At 39.7% G+C, this 22,520-nt stretch overlaps 2 protein-coding genes across 2 annotated transcripts in view; both read right to left on the bottom strand.

Moving 5' to 3' along the window:
• Positions 1–21,733, bottom strand: part of LOC111603772 (zinc finger protein 814) — a 40,434-nt gene extending 18,701 nt beyond the window's left edge. The window contains exon 1 of the mRNA XM_023321507.2: positions 21,571–21,733. The gene's annotated coding sequence lies outside the window, so the exon portion shown is untranslated. The remainder of the gene's footprint in view (positions 1–21,570) is intronic.
• LOC111603773 (nuclear cap-binding protein subunit 1-like) lies at positions 530–3,887 on the bottom strand. Its single transcript, XM_023321508.2, has 3 exons — positions 2,398–3,887; positions 1,134–1,440; positions 530–1,073 (listed from the first exon to the last, which is right to left on the bottom strand). Exons 1-3 carry the CDS (start codon positions 3,804–3,806, stop codon positions 561–563), a joined length of 2,229 nt encoding a protein of 742 aa, XP_023177276.2. The 5' UTR covers positions 3,807–3,887; the 3' UTR covers positions 530–560.
• Positions 21,734–22,520: the final 787 nt, after the last annotated feature.

Genomic DNA, 22,520 nt, shown 5'->3' with positions numbered 1-22,520 from the left:
TCCTCGCGTGGTTGTTTGATTCGAAAATTGAGTTTTAGCGGCGCAAATAAAAATAAAACTTAGAACAGCAACAGCTACAGCTACAACAACAAAAGCTTAACCATTAAAAAGGAGTTATCACCCAATTTAGCACCACAAGCGCGAAATAACACACACACACACATACACACACAGATACATGTGGCTGCAGAAGGTTGTGGAGCAGCGGGCTCTAACTCGACATGTTTGTGCAACCAACCCATCGGCGTCAGTTGAACACCAAATAGACATACTGTACAACATGGCATTTATGTCAAACCCAAGCGGTTCCATACAAATGGCTTGTGGGCGTATGGCATGAGGCAAGAGTTCTGCATGGTGAGAGGGCAACGTCAAACAGAGAAACAAAGATGTGTTTATGATTAGTTCGCTGCTCATATAAAGGATATTGAATTAAATATATAAAATTGTGAATTATTGCTAAATAAAATAAAGAAATCTTAGCGCTCGAGTATTTAAAATTCATTAGCAGAATATACAAAAATATTTAACATATTTTATCATAATAATTCAGCTTGAGCCTATGCTACATAGTTTAAGTAATCATTTAACATATTGGCCAAGCGCTTGGTGTCCTCCAGCTCGAGCGCGATTTGCCGCAGTTTGCTGCTGATGCTGCGCCCGTCATCCATAAAGTTGAAGAGCAGCTCCAGCAGGCGACCCTGGACCCAGTCGAACCAGTAATCCGTCTCCAGATTCTGCTCCATTTTCTGATGCGCCGCAAGGACTTTAATGCAGCTTTGCACTATCTCCAGCAGCAGGACATTCGAGTCAGTGAACTGACACTCTTCAGTGGCGCGCATATAGTGCTTGGTGTATTTAACGGTCATGTTGAGCAGCTCCCACATGTACATCTTGACCAACTCCGGCTTGAGCGTGGGATGGAAGACCCACGACACTATGGCATGGTTGCTCACGATATGCATTTTCATCAATTTGTCGGCCACAACCAACTTGATGTGCTCGTTGCTCGCCCACAGCTCAAACAAAGCGTTCAGCATGGCCATCTGATTGGCCTCGCTGGTGGCCAGCATCTGTTGGACAAACGCTTGGCTGAGTGGATATCCCAGCTGCTACTGCTCATTGAAACTCACCTTCAACACGGGCTGAAACTTGTTAAATATGGAAAAGATATGCGTAAAGGATTTGCAGCCCAAGTGCAGGAATGTATGCATCAGCACATTGATCTTCAGCCCATCTTCCAGCTCTGTGGAGGCTTCAATCAGACCGCCCAACAGCTCCGGTGCGCACTTGGCGCGCACCGCTTCCAGCAGGTGCTTGGCTAACCTCGCTCCAGGGAGCAGCTCATTGATATACTTGAAGTTCGGATCTGGCGAAGCGGGCAGCATCGCCGCAAACGTCGTCGGCACCAACTGCACAATGTGCTGGTGATAGCTGAGCCTGTGGAACAGCCACGAGTCGAGTCACTACATATAAGCCAGAGTCTAGAGTCTAGAATCTAGAATCTAGAGCCTAGATTATGTACAAATATATATTTATGTATGCTAGAACTGGAGCTCTATAAGCCTAGCATAGCTTTGCGGCTCTCAGTTTGTACGATTTTACGTGATCTGATTAACGATAATGATTCATAAACCTCTTAAGATAATTCCTATTAAGTAGAAAGAACTAAGCCTTATACTTGACTTAGTACCAATTATTTTAAGAACTCTCCCTATCTCTACCTAACATATCTCTCAATCTTCCCCTATCTCCCTTCGTCTCCTTTCGCCTTCCTCCAACTTTCTCTTCTCTCCCCCATCCCTCCTCCATCTTTCCCCTCTCTCATCTTTCCTCCTATCTCTCTCATCTCTATCGCTCTCTCCCTGCGTTTCTCCGCCTATCTCTTATCCTATCTCTTCTCTCTCTCCCATCTCTCTCTCTCTACCTCCAGCTCTCTCTCTCTCAATCTCTCTCCATCTCCCTTCCTTCCTCTATCTTCCTTCCTCTATCTTCCTTCCTCTATCTTCCTTCCTCTATCTTCCTTCCTCTATCTTCCTTCCTCTATCTTCCTTCCTCTATCTTCCTTCCTCTATCTTCCTTCCTCTATCTTCCTTCCTCTATCTTTCTTCCTCTATCTTTCTTCCTCTATCTTTCTTCCTCTATCTTTCTTCCTCTATCTTTCTTCCTCTATCTTTCTTCCTTCATCTTCCTTCCTCCAATTTCCTCCCTCCCCTTTCTCTTTGCCCCCAACTCTCTCCCTCTCTCCCTCCGTCTTCCTTACCCTATCGCTCTCTTTAACCCACTTCCTCTTTAAATTTCTCTTTCTCCATCTTTCTCTCCCTCTATCTCTACCTCCTCTCCCTCTTCTTCTGTCTATATTTCCGACCTCAAACTCGTATCATTTATATTACCCACCGCATACACTTCTTGAGTAGTTCGCGTACAAACATACTGCTGGGATGCAGTTCGGGCAGAGTGATGCAGTTCTCCCAATCCTGCCAGTTCCACTGGTAGCGAAAGTTGCTCAAGTGATGCGAAAACCAGTTGACAAACCGATCGAAGCTGGAGGCATTCATATTTTCCAGCTGCGTGTAGAGCATATCGGCAGCCTGGGCGACGACGCGTGGAAATTTATCGGGCACCAACTTGCAGAGCTCAATGATGAGAGCGCCATAGTTGATGGTCAGCAGCGGCGAGATGGGCAGCTGCAGCATCTGCCCTAAGAGCACCTCGATGATGCAGTGCTCCATGGGCAGCGTTGGCTTGGCCACGCAGTAGGCCATCAGGCGCTCGGCGCAGGTCTTGCGCTCCAAATGATGCAGCTGCACCGTCTCCATGATGTGCGCCTCGATGGCATGCCGCCCGATGTCCAGTTCGTCCGGCATGTGCATGTTCGGCGGAAAGTCGCTGACTTCGAAGAGGCGAAAGACCAGCCAGGGTCGCGGATAGGCCAGCGAGTCGTCCTCATGACGAGGCGGCTGCAGTGCGGGCAAGTGATGCTGCAGCGCGGTGCTCAAGGTGTCATCGAAGGCGGCATAGGGACGCAGCAGCTCCTTCTCGATCCAATTGTCGCGCAGCAGGCGCATGATCTGCAGCCACAACAGCTCCAGATACTCGTGCTGCGGCACATCGCTGTTGCTCCAGATGCGCAGCAGTCGAGCACTCTCTGTGCAGCTGCGCTCCTTCTTGATGTAGAGCTGCAGACGCTTGAGCAGCGCCTGCAGCGCCGTCTCCTTCTTCTCATACAACTCGCGTCCTATGAGCGGCAGCGCGCTGAGCACCAAATGCGCATAGAAATCGCGACGTCTTTGGGGCGAGCCCTCCTCCTCGCAGACGTCGGTCAAGGCGTTGAGTAGCTGCAGCATCGAGCCCACAGTCAACACGTTCGTATTGACCAGATCGCCCAGCAGCAGGACCAAGCTCTGCGCCTTCGTCCACTCGCCCTCGTGCAGCGACTTCAGCAGCTGCTGCATCAGGCAGTTGAGGCACTCGCCACCGAACTCGTAGTCCCGCACATTGACCAGGCCCACGAAGGTGGCATAGGCACCGCTCTGCATCGGATACTTTACGACGCACTCAATCAAAATCCTCAGTATATCCCATTTGTAGATGTGCAGCGTGTCCGTAACATAGTAGCTCAAGTCCTCGATGCGGCCCTGCACCGTGGCGCTGTTGTAGTCGCTCAGCTTCACCATCAGATTCTCAATGGTGCCCATGACCTCCTTGTGATCCGTGCGACGCGCAAACTTACTCGGACGCCCACTCACTTCCATGGGCTCCACCTCCTCCGGACTTTCATCGCGCCAACGTCGACGTGAATTCATGCTCACAATCAAATTAATTGATTCGATTAAATGAAAAATTGAAAATTACAATTTTATTAGCTCTGAACTAACTGCAGCAAGTTGAGAAGAGCGAATGGCTTTTGCTTGGCAATGTCAATTCTAATGCCAAACGAATTTCACAGCCTTCTACGAGTTTCATTGTTCTTTGTACTTGTCTTGAATTGGCTTTACTTAGGGTTAAATGTTAAGAACTATATATAAAGTTTTTAGAAATTGCAGTTTCATGAAAACTCTGTTCAGAGATTTTTATACTGAGTGATTCACATTTATGAACCTTGAATTTCTTAGTGCATTTCAATGAAATAATTCTACAAATTGTATGAATTTTATTATCTTTTATGAAATAGCTATTTAAATAAAAGAAGTAATGCCTCTTTATAATAGTAACATTGGTAACTTAACTTGGTCTTTAATAAAATGTTCCTTTCTTTCATACTGGCTGGACAGATTTTCTCAAGGCACAGATTGTCACTCGAGCTACATAAAATAATTTATTTGAGATGGTGTTTCATATAAGATCCACAAGTCAAATATTTAACTAGTAGTTGACAGGATTGATCATATATTTTACAAGCATATGTTTCTATAAGACTTAGTATAATTTCATGGAATTTACACTTACGTAGTATATATCTTATAATACTTATATCAATTAAAACTAATAGGCTAAGATAAAAAAGGCTTTGAAGTCTATACGCTTTAATAGCAAATAACATTAAAACACACAAATTTAAATATATTATTTAATTGCAAACAAATGAAAATGAAGAGTGCTCTAGTCGGAAGCGCTCGACTAAGAGATACCCCCACCCATAGACGAGCTGCTTTGTCAAAGATTATTGTTTCTATCTGCACAAATATATATAAAAATAGATGCGCACACACACACACACATATATATATATATAATTAAAAAATTTAAAAATATATTTTAAATAATTTTCTCTTCAACATTTATAAACTGTATAATATAAATAAAATTTGAATGACATCTACCTAAGGAATATATTTTAAATAAGGTCAACCCCTGAAATGATCGAACTTAATAACTAAATATCATAAAATGTGCAGTTTTATGGGAGAGCACGTTAAGAGTGCATATAAAATTGAGCTTGAGATGCTGCGGAAGCTGTGAGCGAGCAGGAATCAACAGGCGCAACGACAACTGCAACTTGACGAACGTCATCAAAAATTTAACGACGCTCTTATGAACGAACCAAATAAAAAAATTATATGCCACATAAAGCTGATGACTGATCCAGCCACAGATACTTGGCCGCCAGATCCCGGGCCAGGTAAACAAGCAAACTGTCTGGCATCATTATGGCCACAGCCAAAGCAAATGACACATGGATCGGCCAGCAGTCACTGGCGAGAGGCACATACAGAGAGAGAGAGAGAGAGAGAGAGAGAGAGCGTGAGAGAGGGAGACAGTTGCGACAATAAAACAGCCACAAAAGCCGCCTTGCAGCTGATGGAGAGAGAAATCAAGAAATGAAATAATAATAAATTCTGCATTGCTAAATTACTCGAGGTCGTAAAAGAAAATATGCAAATCGATTGCATTCATTTCATAATGATGAAAATAATTTTTGTTTTTCGAAACGATCGACAAAGGCAACGGCAACGGCAACGGCAACGGCAACGGCGCAGTTGGAATTGCTAACATGAATGAATATTCATAAAGTTTCGACTTGAGATTATGAGTGAAAGGAAAGTGTTTTTGCTGATGAGAATAGCTAGACTTGTAGTGCTGACTGTGCTAAATGGAATGAGCCTGATTATGCCAAGACTAACCAAATTCATTTTGAGTTGTGAGCTCTGATAGTGTGGAGTATTTAGACTTAGAATTCTTGCTATATCTACAGAAGCGACTGAGAGCCTTTTGCTTGTTTTGGTATATAAATTACTATTACTATATGACATTGTTACTTTCATACTTTCTCTACTTTTAGTGCCACATTCATAAACCTTTGCAAGTAAATCCAAGCTGAACTCAGAGGCGAAACTGTTGGACCTGAAAAACTTGTTAACGATTATACTTTCCTTAGGCTTGGGTAAACATAATAGATCAACTTTTAAGAACTGTTCGATAAAGTCCTTTACACACAACCAATACTCAAGTCGGATACATAAAAGCTCCAGGCTCAAGTTCATATTACATTTTGATTACTTTTTATGAAATATATCATAATGGAATTAATCAAAATTCGTTTCTTAACTATATATTAGCTAAATATCATAGTAACTTGGTTTGCACTTTAGAAGGATCTTTAGGCTACTCAGATCGCTGCATTTCGAATATTTCAGAGGCTTTTGGATCTATAGAAATCAAATATACATATATATAAATAAACTCAAATATATATATATATATATATATATATATATATATATATATATAAATATAAATGTATACAGAATTAAGCTAGAAGTCTTCCAAGCATTAGCTGGAAGATCAGTTAATCTATCTTAGCGAGCCAAACTCTGTTCTCTAGATTAAAACAGATCTCTAGATCTATAACAATAATATGATTTAAAGAAGCAAATCCATATGTTGTTTAAGCATTTTTTTTTGGATTTCAAGCAAAGGTAAATGCAGCTCGCCGACCAAATAACAATTTGTGAGCAATTCGCAAGCGATCAACTGACAATATGTCATTGATGGACTGATCGAGCCATTAGCATTCAAAATAAAGTCAATAAGAGACCGACCGTGAAATCGAACTGAGAAGTTATGAACAGGAATTAACTGCAAATCGTTAACAATAACTCAGCGCGAACTGGGATTGGGGTGGGATGGAGTGGAGGCTAGTTTGGATTTGCATTCGAGGCGAGGATCTTCGCAGTTACATTTTATGTGCATATTTCACGCCAGTCCCGGTCCCAGTCGCAGTCGCAGGTCCAGGTCCAGGCAAAGGCGATCGTAGCACTGTCTGTTCGCGGCCCACGACGAATTCATAAAGTATCTCGCACTTTTTAATGATTTCTGAGTTACAAGCTAAGCCGAGAGTTGGAACTGAGAGTGGATTGAGACCGGCTGGCAGCGCCGCTCGCAGCAGGTACAATGCAACAATTTGGCGGCAACTTATGACAGCGCAGCGATCGCAAATAAACTCAAATGGCGGCCGCACCAACTGATCCTGATCTCAGTTAGCTCCAAACTCCAAGCTTCCAGCTTTAGTGTGGGGCGCGAGAATTTATGCGGCTCTTTGGCAGCGACGACGTCGTTGTTGTTATCGTCGTCGTCGCTGTTCTTGTTGCTGTTGTTGTTGGCGCTGTTGCGGCGGCTTTCGTGCGCACTTAAATTATGAATATTACCAAATGGGTCAATTCGAAATAAATAAGCAAACGTTGCGGGCCTGGCAATGCCTGGCAATACCGCCAAATAGAGTTGTCTCTGTCGCAATTTCTCATTGAGCTGTCGTTCGACTCGATCGTCGTCCAGGGAACAAGCCCCAGCCGACATGGCATTGGGCGGCGTTTAATATCGCTCATGCATCTGGTAATCTATGCGCAATTAGCTGCGTACATCAGATTTAGTGTTCTGATTGCATTTCCCTGTCTACCCGCTCTCCCATCTTTCTCCTTTTCTCTCTCTTTCTAGTCGCTTTTTGATCATAAATATGATATGAGTTTTTTGTATCCCAGCCACTAAATATTTAAGACACGAGCGGAAATCTATTTAATTTCCCAATAAATGCAAAATTTGTGTCGGCAATCGAGGAGAGCGAGATATGGCCTAAGCTGAAACAGGAATTTACTGAGCAATTCAAAGTGAATAACATGAGCTAAGTATTATTGTCAGATCTAAAGTTAAGGTAAGGCAATGAGGCTGTTGCAATTGATATATACATATTTATAGATATATACGTGGAAGTGTATTTAGGTAGGAGATTTATAGGATTTAGAAAATGCAATGCTTAACAAGGCCTACTCCGAAGGCGACTTTAAAGCACAGAGATATTTATGTAGAAGAGTATTTTATAGATAAATACAAGAAATTTATTAAAATTGAAATTTTAACTCTTTTCGTTATTTTTAAATCTTTTTAAAGTCGCATATAACTCTAAGAAATTATTAAATAAAATATTTGCCTAGTATTATTAAGCAATAAATATAAATAATTCCAGTTCTATTTCGTACTCTATTTACTCAGCGCTGTAAAGTGCACCAAAATCCAAATATATTCATAGCAGCTGTATGGATGGTCATTATCTGCAGATTTTTAACATATTTCTAATGGTCTTAAATCATTTAAACGGTACCTCGCAGCATAGCGGATGGATCGTAAAACGGAAATGTTTGTAGTCGTCATTAGAGTCGTAAATTTCGGTAAACGCGCTTAAGTGATTTTCACACTAAAAACAGCGGGTCCCTTGGACTATACGAAATGGCTTGCCACAAGTCTCCCCCCTCTCCCTCTCAGACTCTCTCTCTCTCTCTCTCTCGCACAATGGCTTTATGCTCTCACATAAAATTAAGTTTTATGGACGCATATGAAGGAACACAGTTCAACAATTAAAGAACAATAAAAGCCACTTTGATGATAGCCTCCACTGGGATGCTGGATGCTGCCTCTCGTTCGCTCGCTCTCGGCTGATTCATTTACGACCGTCAACAGTTTTGACATCTGACAAGTCGGGTCAACAATGAGGTGCAACTGCAATCTGACGGTACGACAAATCTGTCACGCCTGCTCACCTGGCCCCGGGCCCCGGACTCGAGACGCTTGTTTATTGTCAAATGATGGCTGAGCTCGTTAAATTTGTAATTTTATGGGCTCGTTAAACCTTAGGACACGGCGAGCAGCCTCAATGGCATTCGGTGTTTATTTAATTAGAACTTTTCATGCGACTCTCCCGCTTGAAGGTGCGAAGTGCGATGCTATCCTTAACATTTGGGAGCCATGAGCTATGCATATATGTCTTATGTGTGTTTCCATATAGCAGCGCAGTCAATTAGCCTGGCTGACGCCCACTTGGCCGAGTTGCTGATACAAATTTATGGCATTTGGCAACTTAAAACAAAGCGCAGCTTCAGCAACAAATTGTGATATTTACGATCGACTGCCTTGGGGATCCCACGCGTCGCGCATGCGCCCCAAACGGAAGCACTCGATCCAAACGCCGGACAACTTTGAGTCACGACAAACGCGCTGAGGATCATTAAGTGTGCACTTAACACGGATTTATTACCTCCACCCACAGCACATGGCCATTAAAACCACAAACTCTGTGGGCAGCACTCTCAAAGCAACGGCAACTCTCCGCTCTTCTTTCTCCTCGCTTCTCTCTTCTTTTCAAATTGATTATTTTCACATTAAAGCAATGAGTGCGAATGTTCATAAAGCATAAACATTGTTTTTACTACTTTTTCTTATGATTGAGTCTGAGATTGTTGTTCTTATGACTGTTGACTGAATATATGCAAAAAGCATTTTGATAATAATGGAGCTAGAGATTGGTTTATAGAGTGCTTAGAGCTTTTGGATACAGCCTATGCAGCGAGTCAGGTCAATAATTACCAAGACTCTTAAAACATAAACTCAGAACTGAATCTACTGACTTGGAATACTTAATATATATTTGTGAATTGTATTACCAGATGAATATATCAGGATTCTATGGCTATGCCTTTTAGGTTCGTGGCAAGGCGTCGTAAACTGGTATCCTCTACAGACTTAAATCTATAAACATGCAAATTTATCAGATCAGTTGCAGCTCACCTTCTTAAAAGATTGTAAAAAACGTATATATAGGCCTTTTGTGGGCGTGTCAAATGACTATGAACTAAGATCACCAAACAGTTCGATTCCAGTTGATATTCTTCAGAAAAAGAGCTATAAGCTGTGGGGTCTTCTTAAGAGATATATGACTATGAATAAATTTCTTAATATATGCATATAATGTGATATTTAGTCAGGTTATTTTTAAAGCAAAGAGAAGGGGTATTGTACAGTCTGTTACTCCTAGTTCCTTGTTCTTTGTTGTTTTATTATTTATTATTTCAAAATATGATCATCTGTGATAGAGCTTTGAAGCTTAGGCTGTTAATAGCTGGAAGTTTTCTGTAGTCTAGTCTAGTTGAGTTTTGTAGAGCTATGCACATTCCCAAACCCTTTTAAGGAGCCCATGGAGAGTATAATATATGCCACTAGAAATCCTTGAGAGCTCTTAGGGTACGCTTCATAGAATCAGTTTTTCTTATTGATGCAAATATTTGTCTTATCTTTGACTTCTATCTAAATACAAATTTTCCAGGCAAACCAGAAAAAGCATAAAGCTGTCATATATTTTTGGCGAATTTGTTTAATTATATTCATTTATCATTCACTATATTCATATGCAATATTCACTGCTTCGTATGCCAGTCCAAAGACATAAAAACTTTAACACATATTGTTTTAATGGCATTATTTATGGCAAGCATAGCTAATTAAAATGCACCGCCCCTGCCCCCTCCCACCCTTGACACGCACAATTTCAGTTAATTAAAATCCTTAACATTTTTATAGACACAACAGCAGAACAACGTGGTATTGGCAAACGTAGCTTCTCTGGCGATACTTTTGCTTGATTCGCAATTGTCAATCGAACATAAATCAGGACCACAAACATTTGGCGTTAATATGAAGGCTGCGGCATGGCCAATAAATCAGTCAAGTTGGCATTTTCAGGCAACTATAAATATTTCTGATTGATGCTGCGAGCGCCATAAAAAAGGGAATTAAAAATGCATAAAACTTATATTCATGAAACACACCCTGCTTATGTGCGAGTGTGTGTGTGAGTGTGTGTGTGTGCACTGATAAGGCCAGTTGCAGATGTCACGACTCAGGGAGTGCCTGCTTTGTCGGCAGTTAACAAAAAGCAAAAGGAAACTTGATATAGGCCGAAGATTGTATACCCTCTAAGGATATATGTTAAAACAACTATGTATTTGAAATCTTTATGAAATTTAGATCGTTCTAGTTATGCAGTAATCTCTTGATACACTTAACTTAATTCGAATTTTAATTAATTCTTTCTTTAAGGATTCTGCCTTACTACTGCAGTTCATAGAAGAGTCGCAGCAAGTTTTGAACCCATTTGAACATACTTAATGTAAAGAATAAACATATTTTCGATAGTCAAATTCAATGAGACAGGTAATCTGCTTTAAATTGTATTCAGCAAAACATTCCTAACAAAATGTTTCAGAGTTTTCACATAAAGCAAAATTTAACAAATATTCTTTATAGAATCACGTTTAAAACCTTTACAAAATAAAACTTTGTTATAAATATAAATATATTAATATGTTATTTGAACAAGTAAATATGTTGTAGTCAGGTGTAACCGACTGCATAATACTTATTCACATTGAAAGATTAGTTAAATTTGTCTATAAATGGAATATTGTTTGAATTGCCAAGCAGAGCGGACTTTATGATTATGAAACTATTTTGAGAGAGCTCAAATCTTGCTCTGGGTATTTCCCACAGTTATAGATAGTTTTTCCAATTTTCCATATATAAAGATACAAATATTATATCTGGTATCATTCACAACTATTATCTTTAGCAATATAAAATGTTTGATTTATAATAAAATAATTTGCTAGCCTCTACTTACTCTTAGATACTTTAATGTTATATTGATTGTATATATATATATATAATATATATATATATATATAATACTACAACCCTTACCAAAGTCGACTAACCTCTGTAAAGGGTATGGGCATAAAAAGTGTCACATTATCAGGCGCATGTCTGGCATTTACTCTCTTCTTTACACTCTCAACTGGCGACTGGCGTCTGTCGAGTGACTCTGACACTGACACTGACTGGATGCCATCATAAAAAGCATAATTATAGCATTTGTGTTAATGTGATTTTCTGGCCGCAGGCGCAGCACAGCAATCAGTTGTTATCAAGGCGCAGGATGTGGATGTGCCTGAGCGAGAGTGCTGGCTTCACTCTCAATGAGTTTGCAGCAGCTCCAGCATCCAGCAACCAGAGCAACCAGAGCAACCAGAGCAGAGCAGAGCAGGGCTGAGCTCGCATAAATCACTTATTATGAGGCGTAATTAATGCGACTATATGGCGACCCAAAATTTCTATAAATCATCAGATTAGGCTGGCGCATCCTCGCATTCGCATTCGCATTCACATTCACATTCACATCGCTCTCGTCCTGTAGCAGTAGCATATGATGATGTGGCAGGCGTTGCTGAAGCCGTACACGCTGCGCTCTCTATTGGCAACATGACTGAAGATTGTCTAATAATGCCGCAGGAAATACCTAAATGGCTGCCGAGATGATTAAGCTAGTAGCTGCCTCATTACGTGCATGATAGACTGCAGCTTAAGTGAGTTTCCTAGCTGAGCGCCAGGACTATAGAAATTTGCTAAATGTGTGTTCAAAACATTTGCAAAGGTTTTACGAAACTCAAAATGGGCATTTTTTAATAAAGCCCAAGCTAAAGCTACTAAACAATAATTGAGTTTGTAGAAATTAGATTTATATTTAAGCTAAAAATTAAATTCTGTTTGTTCATGTAATCAATGGAAACAGCTTAAAATATCTTAAATTTTTTATTCGGCTAAGTACGAACAACTTAAATATATGCCTTATACATATTATACAATTATATATATTCCTATATTTTCTATATATATTAGTATATCTTATGATTATCATATTTCTATATGGCTACAAAATGTTGTTATGAAGCTCAACATATGAAACTTATCTAATTCATCCCAAGTCTACAGCATATTGTACTACTATACGAGGTCTGTTCAAAAAGTATCTTAAAAATTAAATTTCTGCTGATGACGTACATTTATATTCTAGTTTTTATGGCGTTATGTTTGACAAGTTTGACCACTGTGAATGCTCAGCTAACTTTTGACAGCTGCTTTGCTAGGACAAGCTTTAGCTTGTCTTTGTAATTGAGCAAAGAATCTGTTACAAGCTAAAAGCAATGGAGTAATGATGCAGCAACCATTGTAAACCCCAGCCCGGGCCGTCTTGAGAGCCAAAGCTGGCAACAAAGTAGATGATTTGGTGAAGTGCTACGTTGGGGAAAGGCCAAAGAACAAATTAGATATTTATAAATAAAAAGAAACAAATTATTTATTATTCTCGTAACACACCTCGCATAGTCTGAAGTGTTTGAAAATTTGATGCAAAAGACAATAGAGAGAGAGATAAACAGTTTTTCTAGCATATTTATGGCACACTAACCATAAGAGCAGCTTAAGGATGCTCGCTAATCCATGAATAATGTCTCGAGAGAGTGAAGAAAAGTGTGGCTAAAGCTTTCGTTAAGCCCCCATAGACAGGAGAAGATGTCAGGGGTTGCGGCTCGATTGGCCAGCGGGTATATCAAAGTACTCCGGCTGAGCATTCTGGACATTTCGTAATTATTCGAATGCTGCTGCAGCAGTTGGCCAAATGAGCGCGCCTTGCTGCCGCTTGAAAATAACAATAAACTAAAAGGTCCAGTCGTGCATAAAGCATTCACATTTTGCTCGCCGCTCCGAGCGCCGGCCAACGGGGCCAAGCGGGCAGCGGCGTTAATTTATCACTTAACCTTCTTTAGCAGCCAAGTTTATAATTTCGACGGCAATGGAAGTGGCAGCCGAAGCCACGTTGACGACGAGGACGAGCCTGGCGACGCGGCAACACTTGAACGACTAGTGCCCATCAGGACGAGGCGACGGCCAAAGCGCAAATAAAATAAAATAACGAAAAACTGCGCTGAGGCCCGAGAGGTAGAGGCAGGCAGGGAGGCGCTTGGTTTTAGCCATTTGCCAAAGTTCCATTGTAGTACTTAGCCGAATGGGCTGGCTGGCTGGCTGGCTGGCTGCCTGCCTCCATGACGCCGTCGTATTTCTTTAGCTTACGCTTAAGCATCTACCCCCTCCCCGACCTAGACCCAGCCCCATGGCTCTACGCCTCATCGCGTCTGTTGTCCTTTTTTGTTGATGCTTTACGCTGGCTGGCGCTCTTTGCAAAATGAAAATGTAAAAGGAATATTCATGAGGAGATTAGAATTATTTTTCGTGCTGTCATTTTCATTTTCACTCCACCTTCTCAGAGTATAGCTCTCTCACTCTCTCCCTATCTCACTCTCACTCTCCTTCCCTCTCTACTCTGTAATACACTTGATTGAATGAGCTATTCGATATCCACACTGCGAATGCCACTTTTAGAGTTTTGTAAATCGTAATACGAATTTTTAAAATTTATAAACATATATAATTTATATATATATGTCTATTATGTATATATTTATATAAGTATAATATAAGAAAATTATTTTTATATTGTTCACTTTTTCTATTATTTATTTTAAATTTTTTCCAATTTTTTTTCTTAGGAATTGTTATTTTTTCACTCAAATTCTTCTACTTTTTCTCTTAAGAAATTTACTAATGAACAATAATAATATTATTTCTGCTTGCCAAAAAATTGAGAAAATTATATTCATATGTTTTCTTACAGAATTTCATCAAATTAATAAAATGTTAAATGTTTTTGATCTGTTTTAATTTTTTTATCTGCCCAAAATATAGTCAACTCTCTATGGCAGAACATTCCCAAGTCAACTATGGCGCAAGCTAAACAAATGATTTTAATTTGTTTCATTTCGTGTACTATATCTTATTTTTTTGTTGTTGTCTATTTTGGAGTTTTCGCTGAGAAATTATGAGTTCTGTGCCAAAAGGGATTAAATTCACGCGCCTTTGTCCTGTTTATGATGAGTTTTGTTTGCTGTAAATGTTTAATCAAACACACACACACACACACGCTCGTACACACACACTGGAGGATGTATGGTGCCCGCTCTGACATGAATCACACGATGGCAGGCGTCGCGTCGCTGTCGTCCTTCGTCCTGCGGGCTGTGCCTTTGCGCACTCGTTTAAAATATTTTGTGAAATTATTATGAAAATGCGTAAAGGGATTTAATAAATAACTGTAACTGCTTCCCGCTCGCTCATTTGCCAACCGTTGTACCGTTAGTCATGTTGTTTTCTTCTTTTTTTCGTCCTGGCTGCTCCTTTTTCTTGTGCATCTGTGTGGGCTGCTGTAGCTGCTGCTGCTGTGTGGAATTATGTTTTATCCTGAATTATGGATTTTGTTTTGTTGTTTTCTGTCAAAATCATATTTTGTGCCACTGGCAGAGCCACCCCCCAGCCCCAGCCATTCAACCACCCCCAACCATCCAACCACCCAGTCGTAACCCAAGCGCGGACTCATTTACATGCTCGCAAAATCGCTTTGGGTCCCATTCCGGGCAACTCCCGACTGCAGACTTTGTGCGCCATTAATGAGAATTTGTTTGTATCGACGTCAGTCTGGATAGGGTGTTGTTGTTGCCACCCCAGAGGCGGGGGTTGGCTCCTTGGAGCTGGGCATTGTTGAGCCGTATAGTTATAAATTTTTGGAGAAAGTTTTTCAAATAATTTCTACTTAATGTTTAGAATTATTTTTAGCCGGAATTAGAAATTATGAAGAATAAATATATCACACACTCAGGACCCGGCACAGCGCAAAGGAATCTCATGAATCTCTCGGCACTCTCCGCCCTCTCTCATACTTTCTCTCTCTCTCTCTCTCTTTGCTTATAATTGCAAAAGGCAATCGTAAATTGTGCACTTAGCAAATGAAATTTTCAATTAAATGGCAAAGGTCCTTTGATCCTATTTGGATTACATGATGATTACCCTATGGAACTTGATCTTTTGATAAGTTAGTTATACTTAAATAGTTAAATAGTCAATGGCTTAAATGTGAGGGTATCTTAATACTATATAGAAACCAGATAATAGAGAATAACGATGATTAGGGCTTGTTGTTCTACCATGGTCGAATGACATTGGCAGTGCCTCGAATAGGGAAAATATATAACAATCTGCTGAAAAAATATATATAATGATCTTCTATATGAAACCTATTTAATTCTTCAACTCAATCTGGGATAAAACATGTATACATGTCATATATTTTCCTCCCTATCAAATTTTAAGCTAAAATGAATTATTTTACAAAGGAAAATAGAACTGTTACTATTTGGTTGTATCAAGTTCTTAAACAAAGCAAATCATTTCAAGGACCTTCAACGAATGTCATGCCAAAGCCAACAGAGTGAGAGCGAGAGCGAACGGAAATGCCAGGTGCGCCATTTTGTGTGACAAATTAATGTGAAGCTCATTAACGCACTGAATAAGGATTACGGCTTTGATTGAAGGTCCTCTGGGCATAAGCACAGGCGCAAATACACACACGCACACACACATACATACACACACACACACACACACACATAAACAGGCACACCCACACACATCCAGATGGATATTACATGCATAAGCAGATAACCGATACAAATTCACACTACAACTCCCATTCCATGTCAGTGTGTGTGTGTGAGTGTGTTTGTGTGCCCGCATATCTCGCCCCCATTTGCAGCGAAAAGTGTCATTATATGTACACACAGCGGTTTCCAGTCCTGCGCTATCCTCAGAACCGAGCAACAACAGCAACAATGAGCAGTCGGACGAAACAAGGAGAAAATGTGTACATAAAACAATCTCGTTATGTCGGCATTATCCTGAAGAATTCTGGTTCGTCCTCGTCACTCGCAGCGCCATAAATCACTCACACGCTTGGCATATTTGCCCTCTCGCTCTCTCTTACTCACTCTTCTGTAGCTGCTGCTCGCGCACTCTTTGCGCGTCGCTTGTTCCGTTTGTTTGTGCTTGGAGCGCGTGTCCCTCTCCCACCAGCCTGTGCTCTATGTGGCCCACTTGCTCTCATTATTGTTGTCCTGCTTGCACTCAACACTTACGCAGCTCGACTTCAGTGTCGCTTACACGCGCTTTTGTTTCACATTTTGTTTTGGGGATTTTTCCTTTCTTTTTATGTTGTTGTTTATACTCTGTAAAAGTATTGTGTGAAGTGTTTGCACTATTAAAAATGTATTTAGTTATTCAAATATTTATTGATTTTCATTTTTATTTCTTTATGAGATGAATAATATGTATTTCCAAAAATCATTATTTTCTTATACTTCCAAGCATTTCTGATATTATTTCATAATATATCATTACATATTAGATATTCTCGAATTACAGGGTATATTTTTAGTCAAGCTGCTTTACAAATATGAAATATGTTGTCTTTGTTTTTCGTTTCTGGCTCTTGTTGTTGTTTTATTTTTATTTGTTGTTTGCATTTTTGTCCTGCCAGTATTTCACCCCGCGGTGACATTTTGGTGTGACAGACAAGACGTGTCCTTCGTCCTTAGCATTTTTTTCTTGCCGACGCTGGTCTCTGGCAAGTTTATCGTTTTAATGTTGATACAAGCGAGGGTCGCTCGTCCGCGTCTCATTGCGTTGCAGGGATAATAGGATGTTAAGTAAATATTTTAAAAAGCCTCACAAAGGCCGTACACAAGCCCCGCCCCCTATCTGTCCCGTGTCCTACGCCTAGACACTCGCGAATCCTGGCAAATATCGTAGGGGAGTCCAAAGTTTCAGGCAAGGGCCGCTCATTTACAGTATGTTTCGGGGTGCTCGGGCGGTCTTGGAGGTGTTCGGCCTTTGGGGTTTGGGCTCTTTACATAGGGAATGACTCGCTCGGCTCGACTGGCACAATCTAATCCAGTTTTGCTCGCTGCCAAGCTCTTTTTGGCATAAATCATTTGCATACAAAATGAGCGTCGCCTGCAAATGAGAGCCCAAGATGAATGCCTCAACAATACAAACAACAACAACAATAATCAGAGCAACAACTCAGCCTTGTGGCAAATGAGGTGCCTGAGCCAACCGGCAAAAATCCTTTCAATTTTCGCACACATTCAATTTATTAATTAAAACAATTTTTTTCTGTTTGTGATTTCCATTTCGAACATTTGGTGGCGGAGGAGCAGCGCGAGGGAACCGGCGGGCAGGGGAGGGAAGGGAGCGAATCCTGGCGAGCGGATTGGGCAATTAATTCCAAACATTCACGACGCTTTTTCTTTGTTAAGTTGGGCGCAAATTATCCTTGCTATCCTTGCGCGAAATAAAATATCACAAACAGTTACGGCCCCATAAATAATGGGAATTTATGCCTGGCATAAACTGTTCGCCTCCAACCAGCCCCCATCCCCACCCCCTCGCAAAACAAAAGGGCGGCGCAAAGTTTTCTGCTGAAATTACCATTCAATCATTTCGTAATTGCCTCAACTACCAATCCCCAAACTGCCCAATCTCCAAGGCCACCCACCGCCCTCCACCCACATTCAACTCATTTCCCGTGTTCATTTACTTTGCAGCTTAATTCCCACAATCTATTTTAATAAGCCTCCGTTTTCGCTAGCAAATTGGATAGCCGGGCCATGAAATGCTTCTTGTCCTTGCAACAGCAGCAACAGCTCCTACCTCTTGTCAGCTACACCTGCTTCAGGCTCAGCCACCGCCAATTCGCTGGCTTAAAACTATTGATTTTCTGTTCAATGGGCTCCTTTGACAGGACGCTTAGCAGTTTTAGCCAACTTTTCCTGTCTGTCAAAAAGTTTATAAACGTTTCAAGCGCTCAATCAAATGAGTTCCAAGAGGAAAAACTAAGAATTTTTGTGAAGTTCCTTCAAATGAGTATGTAAAATATATATGTGTTATATAAATAAATATAAAATTTAATTTGTAATAGATAAAATATTATAAACATATAAATATACTAAATATATATATCATGGTATAAATATAGATGATAGAAATATAAAATATATATAATACTTATATACTATAATAGCATCAAGCGGGATTAAAGTCTGGATCAATTCAGAAAGTTTATATTTCAGTTTAAGTGCTCATCTTGAATTAAAAGTTATGTCAGGTTAGAGATGCTATAAAAAATGGGTCAGGATATCAGAAAGTCCATTCGAGCTTCTTGTCCGTCTATAGCATATAGGCAAGGCAAAGGCAGATTATCATATCGAGTCAAAGTTAGTTGATTCTTCGTTTTTGATTATTTGCACACTTTCAAAACTTTGCAAAAATAAATAAAAATCATAAACCACATCTAATTTACGGTGGGCTACACTGGCGCCATACATAAATAAATAAAACTTAATAATAAAGAATATTAACAATTTAAAGTCCTTTTTAGATACCCAAATGGCTATCGATGAAAATTTGCTTGGGTTTTCTATCAAATGTGAATAGGAATAAACATTTTATAAACGATTGAACAGTTTGAATCACTTCACTCTTTCTGCACTGCCAAGTTAACCGTGCAACGCCGGGTAATTCTATCTAATTTGTATATAGAAAACAATCTCTAATATTCCAGCATTAACTAAAGCATTTGATGGCTCCCATCTCTGTCTTGGCAAACCGCTCCAAAAACCCCTTCTGCAGCTGTTCCTATTTCAGCGCCTTTGTCCAAATGTTTTTTTGGAAATTTATGGGAAAAACCTTCCTGCACGAAACAGAAGCGAAACACAAATAAATAAGGATAATAACAGCAAAGCAAAAACTGCGATAACCAGCGAAGGGTAAAGAGAGGGTTGGCAATTTTTTGTTTTGTTTTGCTGTTGGGTTTCTTGGCCAGGTTAATGGATATCTGCTGCTGCTGCTGCCCCTCTTGCTGCTTCCAGGTCGAGTGCCACAAGGTGCAATTAAAAAATATTTAAACTCCCAAATGGCTGACTGACCGAATGACTGAATGAATGAATGAGTGAGTGAAGCAGCGCTTGAAGACAAAAGTTGCCTTTTCGGTTGGGTTTGAGGGTCAAGAAAATTTATGCATAATTTTGCTTTGTTTCTGCAGCAAAACACCATCCCACCCCACCCCCCTTTTTTCAGCTGAGTTGTGTGATTGTGTACGTGAGCATAACGGTAAAATGGCCAGGCTAGACGCTTAACCCACGTCCAGGGTGCACTCGACAGCCCAGCCCCACAGCCGGGGGTTGGCTGCTGTCAGAATTGATTGATTGAATTGCCACTTTATGAAATTTGTGAGTCTTCTGAGATGTGCGTGAAATTCGTGCGCTCAGTGAGCGGCTGGGTGGGTGGTTGGATGGACTGAACTGCTGAGCTGCTGTGCGGGTGGTTTGGGTGGGCTGGATCGGGGGTTGTTGCTGCTGATTTGTGCGCTTTTCGGCTACCATTTGCAGCATAAAATACATAAAATTATGTGCAGCGCTGAGGCGGCCATTAAACTTGATAGATTTATGACAGCAACAGCAGCAGCAGCAGCAGCAACAACAACCATCTGGTATGGGACCCACTCACTCCCCGACCCAGTCACATAAAGATAAAGCTGATTAAAATTGCAAAATTGCTCAAATGAGATTTGGGCCTAACGGTAAAATGTCCTTCATATCCACAAATTCAAATCCCATTTCCCATTCATTTTTATCGTTTGTTATGATGGCGTATCCATAAATATACATATATATATTCTGATTTTCAAGAGGTCAATATTAAAATAACTTTAAATAGTAATAAAAATGTTGAAAAACTGAAAAAAAAAATTAAAAATTTATATAATTTTTCTATTTTATATGTAAATCTTAAAATAAAAAATTTGTATGGGAATTATTTAATGCAGTTGAAGAAGATAGCAATACTAAGCCATTTACACATATATATTTGATATATATATGTATTTATAGTACATATAACTAATAATAAATAAAGGAATTGTAAATTCTTATTGAATATATACAAAAAATAAAAATATTCAATTCAAATCATATCACAGATTCAACTCTATACCTAATTGTCTACAGGGTATTAAAAAATCACTCAATTAAAGGCGAAAAGAACACAAAGAGCAAGCGAAAAAATTATACGAAATTCCAATACGAATGGGTTTTTAGCGATGGTTGCTTTTATCCGAATTTCGAACTGCCATTGCTCTGCGCGCTACACGAGTTGCGCTTGTGTTTGTATTAGTGCGTGCTTGTGTGGACCAGTGAGCGTGGCCAAGTTGACAGGTGATTGATTGACAGGCGGATGAATGGATGTTGCGCGCGTTTGAGCGAGCGAGCGAGCGAGATAGCTGAGCAGCGCATGCTGAAAGAGTCGAACACTTCTAAACACACAAATGCTGCTCCGCCCTAGCGAAGAGGGAAGCAATGAAAATATGAGAGAAAAAACGGCAAAACAAGTTTTTTGATGTTGCTGCTTGGTAAAGTGGAAATGATGAAGCACAATAAAATATATCGGTACATTAGGTGGGTAAAACTTTCAATTGGTGATTAAATATTTTTATCAATGTATAGAATTTTGTTATTAAAAAAATTATTGAAATGAAAAACAATTAATAATATAATAATTAAATTTAAAGAAAATGTAATTAATTTTTTCCTTTTTCAAAGTATTTAAACTTTATTTAAAATCGGCAAATTAAATTTATTTTTAACGGCATTTAATTTAAACTCAAGAGGCAAACAGCTCGAAATTCGATTTCGAATAAAAATTCACTCAACAACGGCCAGAGCAACTCTCTGAGCGGCCTGTGCTACACAAATGTCGAAATGAGAGTCGAACACATAAATCAGCTGTTTGTGAGTGGCATTTTTTCGAAGACGCCAAAATTGCAACAAGCGTGCAAATTTGAGCAAATGAAAAGTAATAATTTTCAATAAATATATAGGAGTATCTATACTACATATTAGTATATAACAGGTATTGCAACGACAAAACTGAAGCTGTTCCATCGTTGGCATAGTTCGCAATGCCACTTACCGCAATGTGGTATTTATCGGATTCAAGCCTGACGATTGTTCTTTGAGTTGTCACTGATCATATTATTTTTATTAACACTTATTAAACACACTAATGACTTATTAATTACTTATTTCAATTAAACTTCCGCTTACATTTGTTAGCTTTATTTTTTTTAGTTGAAATTCACTTTACTTGTGCACAGCACACTTTCCGTCAACGCGCGTCATTTCACACTCAACAGCTGGCAGCGTTCGAATTTCGAACAAGAGAGAGCGTAACTGGTGAGAGCGGTACGTGGTCGAAATCGAATGCGCTCTGAGCGTATGAGAGCATTTGAGTTGCTTACTGTCGAAATCGAATTCGATAGTGTTGCGAGCGCGCATTTGAGTGTAATTGCAAACTGATTTGAGTGCAAAATCGAAGGTACTCAACTCGAAATACAATTCGCTGTAGTTTCTCTAAATATAAATAATATAATTTGTTGATTAATAAGAAATATATATGTGTACCTTTTAAAAATATAATGCTGAATACTGTAAGCTTATAAGTGTCTTGGCTTAATGAAACTAGACAAAATATCAAAATAATGTTTGACTAAAGTTCTAATTTGATATTAAAGTTGGTCTGATTTGATTTAAATTGGATTAAAAATAAGAAATTTATAAAAGAAAGAAAATTAATGCAATATGAAAGATTCAAATTGCTTTTTAAATTAGTTTATGAAATTAAGAACAGAGTTCTAAGGCAGTCGTTTAAGCAGTCGTTCAAACTTGTTTTTATTTAATAACTACTCCAAGCTAATTGGAAGTTAGAGTGGGTGTCCAATTGGAGTCATAAAAGCCACATTTGTTCAAACAGGTAAATCAAATCGAATATCAACGATAATTATACCAATAAAAGGCCTTAAGAGGAAACATCTTGAGTCATTAGCTGCAGCAGAAGAAGAAGAAGAGTAGGAGGAGGAGGAG

The sequence above is a fragment of the Drosophila hydei genome, unplaced genomic scaffold (genome assembly GCF_003285905.1).
Source record: "Drosophila hydei strain 15085-1641.00,03,60 unplaced genomic scaffold, DhydRS2 tig00008114-arrow-pilon, whole genome shotgun sequence".
Classification (NCBI taxonomy): domain Eukaryota; kingdom Metazoa; phylum Arthropoda; class Insecta; order Diptera; family Drosophilidae; genus Drosophila; species Drosophila hydei.
The sequence above is the reverse complement of the archived record's forward strand: the minus strand, read 5'-3'. Positions and strand labels throughout refer to the sequence as shown.